Source organism: Pecten maximus, unplaced genomic scaffold (genome assembly GCF_902652985.1).
Source record: "Pecten maximus unplaced genomic scaffold, xPecMax1.1, whole genome shotgun sequence".
In the NCBI taxonomy this organism is placed as follows: Eukaryota; Metazoa; Mollusca; class Bivalvia; order Pectinida; family Pectinidae; genus Pecten; species Pecten maximus.
The window spans coordinates 3,625-11,010 of NW_022980988.1; the positions used below are offsets into that span (position 1 = coordinate 3,625).

At 38.7% G+C, this 7,386-nt stretch overlaps 1 protein-coding gene across 1 annotated transcript; it reads right to left on the reverse strand.

Annotated features, from left to right (window-relative positions):
* Nucleotides 1-878: 878 nt before the first annotated feature.
* On the reverse strand, nucleotides 879-7,009 carry LOC117319855 (probable inactive tRNA-specific adenosine deaminase-like protein 3). The gene is made up of 8 exons (XM_033874572.1): nucleotides 6,872-7,009; nucleotides 6,256-6,310; nucleotides 5,698-5,762; nucleotides 5,132-5,327; nucleotides 4,787-4,898; nucleotides 4,366-4,522; nucleotides 3,708-4,026; nucleotides 879-1,523 (listed from the first exon to the last, which is right to left on the reverse strand). The coding sequence occupies exons 1-8, from the start codon at nucleotides 6,930-6,932 to the stop codon at nucleotides 1,337-1,339; spliced, it is 1,152 nt and encodes a 383-aa protein (XP_033730463.1). The 5' UTR covers nucleotides 6,933-7,009; the 3' UTR covers nucleotides 879-1,336.
* Nucleotides 7,010-7,386: the final 377 nt, after the last annotated feature.

A 7,386-nucleotide genomic window follows, 5' to 3' on the forward strand; every position in this document is an offset into this window, starting at 1 on the left:
AAAATGAAATGATTCTGTCCAAATTTGATCCGAAGCATACATTGGATGAAGGGGATCTTACTATGTTTAACAATGGATCTGGCTCCCCATGGGTGGTGTGGAGGATTATTGTATTGATATGATTTAACAGTTTAACAATTTTCAACTTCTTCTTTCCAACACAGAAAGTTCTTAAAACACAGGATCTTAAATATGTGTCCGTTACACGGAGTCGGAAAATTCCAAAACATGTATTGTATGATACATATAATATACATGATGAAGGCCAAAGGTTGGACATTTGAGCCAAGTCCATGTGGCTTCATCAATATTCCTTACCTGAAGAGCATCCCTTAAGACACCAGTGTTAAGGAAACTTTACTCATATTCTGTAATGTTTTTCAATGAAATGTTTAAAGTCGAGGAATTGCCTTCCCCACAATTACGGAAGGTTGACAGTGTAGCGTATTGTATACTGTAAATGTGATTATTTTCGCGGAGGGTTAATTTCGCGATTTTAATATGTAAACTATACGCGTGGGGGTAATTTTCGCGATCGATCTACTTTCGTAGTTTAAGATTACGCAAATTGATATCAAAATAACAAGCGTGGGGGAAATTTTCACGAACAAAATGAGAAATTAGCGTAAATTCTCCCCTCGCGTAAATTTCAGCGTTTACAGTAGTGCAATCAACTGGGGGTATCCGACGAGACCCCCATCGCCGATGCATGAACCCTTAATGTAGTCTTACCACATAGACCTATCTAATCCTTCTCAAAGTCTTCCTCACAGACCTGGCTAATTCTTTTTAGCTCCAGATACGGGTATGAATATGTTCAGTAAACATTCAAATCTATCTAATTTGTAAATTTTATTGTATAAAATATACATTTTGCATATCCGGTCCTTAGAAACTTTCGACCAGAGTAATTTCTGATGAAACATGTGTCCCTTAATCTTATCATTAAACTGCACAGGTCCAGATTGTCAACATCCTTCAATTAGCCATCAAATAAAATATTATGTCTTTATCCTGTAACTTGACAGGTCATGAATGTCCACATTCTGTAACTTCACCGAACAAGGATGTCCACATCCTGTAACTTGATTGGTCAAGAATACCTACATTCTATCACTTAATTGGTCAAGAATGTCTACATCATGTCACTTAATTGGCCAAGGATGACCATATTTTGTAACTAAATTAGTCAATAATATATACATCCTGTCACTTAATTGGTCAAGGATGATCACATCCTGTAACTGAATTGGTCAATAATATCTACACCCTGTAGCTTGATTGGTCACCATATAGAACATGTCAGTGTAACCCAATGGTAAAGGACGACTATGCCCTATGTTACAGCTGCGTCGTACAGATGTTCACACTCAGCTTCCAACACATCACAGAAGACTTGGTAGTGGTGGTTGAGACCTGTCTGAGTGTGAAGCTTGTACTTTGATCCGAGCGCTCCTTCCTGAGGAAATGGACTTCCATAGAAGACACGTCCTATCCGGGAATGAACGAGGGCCATAGCGCACCTGGAATTATGAGATAAAGTATCTAACGTACAGGCACATTTTTATTTAACATTGATGTGAATTTCGATGGTATAGTGTTACAAAGAAATGAAAACCTGGAATGACTTGTGTTTTACCTGTACTTACATAACACACGGCTCCCTGGTCAGACAGATGTAGTAACCGGTACATAGGTACAAATCTACCTGTACTCACACAACACACGGCTCCCTGGTCAGACAGATGTAGTAACCGGTACATACGTACAAATCTACCTGTACTTACATAACACACGGATCCCTGGTCAGATAGATGTAGTAACCGGTACATAGGTACAAATCTACCTGTACTTATATAACACATGGCTCCCTGGTCAGATAGATGTAGTAACCGGTACATAGGTACAAATCTACCTGTACTTACATAACACACGGCTCCCTGGTCAGATAGATGTCGTGACCGGTACATAGGTACAAATCTACCTGTACTTACATAACACACGGGCCCCTGGTCAGATAGATGACTTAACCGGTACATAGGTACAAATCTACCTGTACTTACATAACACACGGCTCCCTGGTCAGATAGATGTCGTAACCGGTACAAAGGTACAAATCTACCTGTACTTACATAACACACGGCTCCCTGGTCAGATAGATATCGTAACCGGTACATAGGTACAAATCTACCTGTACTTACATAACACACGACTCCCTGGTCAGATAGATGTCGTAACCGGTACAAATCTACCTGTACATACATAACACATGGCTCCCTGGTCAGAGAGATTTCGTAACCGGTACATAGGTACAAATCTACCTGTACATATATAACACACGGCTCTCTGGTCAGATAGATGTCGTAACCGGTACATAGGTACAAATCTACCTGTACTTACATAACACACGGCTCCCTGGTCAGATAGATGTCGTAACCGGTACATAGATACAAATCTATATAGCTACCTGTACTTACATTACACACGGCTCCCTGGTCAGATAGATGTCAGAACCGGTACATAGGTACAAATCTGCCTGTACTTACATAACACACGGCTCCCTGGTCAGATATCTGTCGTAACCGGTACATAGGTACAAATCTACCTGTACTTACATAACACACGGCTCCCTGGTCAGATAGATGTCGTAACCGGTACATAGGTACAAATATACCTGTACTTACATAACACACGGCTCCCTGGTCAGATATCTGTCGTAACCGGTACTTAGGTACAAATCTACCTGTACTTACATAACACACGGATCCCTGGTCAGATAGATATCGTAACCGGTACATAGGTACAAATCTACCTGTACTTACATAACACACGGCTCCCTGGTCAGATAGATGTCGTAACCGGTACATAGGTACAAATATACCTGTACTTACATAATACACGGCTCCCTGGTCAGATATCTGTCGTAACCGGTACTTAGGTACAAATCTACCTGTACTTACATAATACACGGCTCCCTGGTCAGATAGATATCGTAACCGGTACATAGGTACAAATCTACCTGTACTTTTATAACACACGGCTCTCTAGTCAGATAGATGTCGTAACCGGTACATAGGTACAAATCTACCTGTACTTACATAACACACGGCTCCCTGGTCAGATAGATGTCGTAACCGGTACATAGGTACAAATCTACCTGTACTTACATAACACACGGCTCCCTGGTCAGATAGATGTCGTAACCGGTACATAGGTACAAATCTACCTGTACTAACATAACACACGGCTCCCTGGTCAGATAGATATCGTAACCGGTACATAGGTACAAATCTACCTGTACTTACATAACACACGACTCCCTGGTAGATAGATGTCGTAACCGGTACAAATCTACCTGTACTTACATAACACATGGCTCCCTGGTCAGATAGATGTCGTAACCGGTACATAGGTACAAATCTACCTGTACTTACATAACACACGGCTCCCTGGTCAGATAGATATCGTAACCGGTACATAGGTACAAATCTACCTGTACTTACATAACACATGGCTCCCTGGTCAGATAGATGTCGTAACCGGTACATAGGTACAAATCTACCTGTACTTACATAACACACGGCTCCCTGGTCAGATAGATATCGTAACCGGTACATAGGTACAAATCTACCTGGACTTACATAACACACGGCTCCCTGGTCAGATAGATGTAACCGGTACATAGGTACAAATCTACCTGTACTTACATAACACATGGCTCCCTGGTCAGATAGATGTCGTAACCGGTACATAGGTACGGTCCAGTCTTTTCTGTCACTTCACCAGTCTTTTTCCCAATGCGGTCACTACAGGTCTTAGAACCATGGCCACTGCCTGCTGATTGACCAGATTTCATGGACTTTTTATTGATATCTGGATATGCGACGGGTGTTGACTGGATATCTGGACATGTGACAGGTGACTTGATATCTGGACATGTGCCGGGTATTGACTGGATATCTAGACATGTGACAGGTGTTGACTTCAGAATATCGTCAGGAGATCTGTAGTACATTGACGTATAACCTGAGGAAGACACACAGGTCATAATTACTGAGTTTAATGAAAAATGATCAAGCCTGATGTTACACAATTTAGAAATGTTTGGTAAATGTGATAGAGATGGAGGATGATCTGTTAACAAACTTTGATATTGAGATAAAAACCGTCATCAGAGCCGTTGTGTCTGGTGGGAAAGGACACTCATCTTCAACATACTGCTTGCTGAGATATACAAGAGGACATATTTGGTTGTGCTAAAATTATGTTGAGAATGTTTTATTTTAAAATGGTCTTAACTCTGTTGAAAGGCATCATTGGGCAGTGAACCTGACTAAGAATCAAATGTGCATAGTAATTAGATACCTTCCAAGGGCCACATCCCTCCACCCTGTGACCTTGCCACAAGGTCAATGGTCACCATGGTAGCATGCTGCAATGGATGAGAGCCATGTCGAAGATCGTAACCTTTAGCGATCACTTCATTCTGGACGGGATCCACTACCACTGCACCTATAGGAAGCTAAAATACAAAGAACACCAAAACGTACTACCCATTTTATTCAATATTGGTTGACTCTAAAAACACTTTGTAATTCATCCTCTACAGTGTATAAAGTCTTGTATCACATTTTCATTTAATTCAACTACAGCTTCATTGCACTCAATCATTTTAGATCTCAAAATTTGTAGCAATTACACAAAGGGAAATAAATATTGATGGATATAATTACTATACTGTAAGTAAATGCACATCTGACATGAGTATAATCTTTGAAAAACCTACCTGTTTGGATTCAACGCCAATTTTTGCCATCGCTATTGCTTCTTCCATATAACAGTAAATTCTGTCAACTTCCTCTGTGTTGAAGAACTGCTTCGTTAAAGCCTTGGTGATGCTATAACAAAGCATTTCAAGTCTCTATAGTATAACACCAAACATAGTGTAACATATCATTAAGGTAAATCTCATAAAAACACTGTCCCTGTTCAGGTTAACCTAACTTCAACACAGAGATATTAAAATCAACACTATAACTACAAAACAACAGTTTGGAGAGTCAATATTTACGTGTAAACTATATTTACTCTGTTGTACAAGTTTGTAATGAAATCAAGAGGATAAACAAACCTTTTGTCTTCATGAAAATTAACAGGCCAGTATAAAATGGATTCCTCGTACTGCTGTCTGGTCAAGGGCATCGACGTTGGTACCTTGACCTTGAAGGGCTTTGACAAGGTCGAGTAATCCTGAGATTCAGACAAGGTCATTGTGACCTGGTCAATGTCACAAGACCCATCACAAATGATAACTTGTAAGGGCGAATCTAAAAATAATCATAGGTATGTATGTACTTATATAGCTATAGGAATTCTCAAACAGAGGTTTTCTTATTGGGAACTCATTCTCTCTTATATGATGTTCATAACATCAAAATTTTAAAAAGGTAAGTCCTTTCTTTTACATTTAACGAAGCTCATACCTTCAACACATCTAATGTCGTCATTTTTAGGAATATTCATTGTCTAAAAGAATTTGTTCAAGGATTTAAAATTCTGTTTACCAGATATGTATCACTACTATGTCAATTGGGTTTTTGATCCTTTAGAAGTTATACTTGTCCCCAATGCATTAATTACAGTGTTATATTTGATCAAGTCTGTCTTCGCTTTCTCCCTTTACACCGATACACTCACCTTTCACTGCTCGTACCCGCTTTAGATGACAAAAATTAGGTAATGGAAATTCTTTTTTGAGGCACCTGAAATAAATAATTTTGAAACAATACAGAAATATCCCCCTCCAACCCCCACAAACAAACAAATCTGATAAGCCGGATGTTTTGTCACATAATATGACCGCTCTAAAATGGGATCCGACTTTAAGTCACATACCATTACCGCCCTACAATGGGATACGACCGACCTTATCCTTAGAGTTTCCAATGTCTCCAAACATAAGTAAAAAGATCACCGCCATTCTATAGGGATACAGAATTATTTGTCTCTTAAAAATGCAGTGAGATATTGCAGACTTTTGTTCCCTGTTCATTAGATTTCTTAGAAGGATAAAAGAAGGCAACAGTTTGGGAGAGGATCTTAACATGTGTCTGCACCGTCAATCCTCAACCAACCCGAAATAGTTTGAACATGAAATGCTTAAGCAGCAGTCACAAAAACACTTACCCTTAACACATGGTGTTAAAGGTAAGCTGTAAATTACCGTTTATGTCAATTCAAACATCCATTACTTACTGGATAAGCTTGGCGGTCTTTTTCTTATCAGCAACATTGCACACAAACACATCAACTGAAATATACATGCAACTTTACAATGGAATGATTTGATGAATACATAGGTTTTAATCTATATTAAGCAGATCAATTGTGAAACCTGTCATCGAATGACAAGAATGTAAACGTTCCAAAAACAACAATGAATACCACATAAAAAGAAACCTTTAGTCAAGCTGAAAATCGATTTTAAGAGCACAAAAAAAAAATTGGATTTGTATGGAGACTCCTGAAAAAGGTACAATAAGACCATGCGCTCCGCGAGAGTTAACGTCTTCTGCTTCATTGACGACATTGGCTTAAATAACAATCTCAAATGAGAGTCGGGGTGGTGGCAACAGAACCATTAGTCATTGACAATGTAAAAAAATAATCAAACACGTCTTTCCGTGATCTTGATATGCTAAATCTGATTGAACTCTTATGAGGTTACATAATTTAGTATTGTTTCTTTATTTTAAAAGGCATTATTAAGAGGTCATGTATATGATAGCATTTGAAATTGAGGAAATTTCAATATGCTGAGAAAACAATCAGTTGTGTTGCTGACTAATATAATAATACGTAATAGGTTTACCTAAAGAGACCGGTCTGTAGTATATATCATCCAGGACAGCTACAGGGTGTCTAGCATTCATGGTCACAGCACCATTTTCTGAAGTAAAAACAAAATTGTCTAATAAGGACTAATCTCGTGACGTTTTCTTAGTTCATTTTAAATCTTATTTACAACAGTTTGTACTTGTCGAATTTAGGGAGATTATTTTTACCTTCAAGGGAAATACAAAAGTAATAGGTGTAAGATTTTATTTATATATTGATTATTTTTTTCTTTTTGATTTGTTTTATTGGCCCCATCGGATTTAAATACTGTAAATCAGAATAATTTCAAAGCGGATATCGCGTCCCGGCAATCCGATCGTAATTTTAAATTTCAGTATCACGCGAGATGAGCATGACCTCGCGGAAGCGGTACATCTAGACCTTATGCCCCTGTTGTAGAGCGCCGAGGACAATATATCAAAAGACGTACGTACCACTTCTTTCCAATATAAACCAAGTAATCAAAGTAACTATCTACTGTATTGTTTA

What these genes read in the sequence shown, in the direction of transcription:
- LOC117319855 (XM_033874572.1), bottom strand. Translation starts at nt 6,932, where the DNA reads ATGAATGCTAGACACCCTGTAGCTGTCCTGGATGATATATACTACAGA. An exon ending in CTACAGACCGGTCTCTTTAG is followed by an intron (nt 6,311 to 6,871) that starts GTAAACCTATTA and finishes TGTATATTTCAG; the next exon opens with TTGATGTGTTTGTGTGCAAT. An exon ending in GCGGGTACGAGCAGTGAAAG is followed by an intron (nt 5,328 to 5,697) that starts GTGAGTGTATCG and finishes GATTATTTTTAG; the next exon opens with ATTCGCCCTTACAAGTTATC.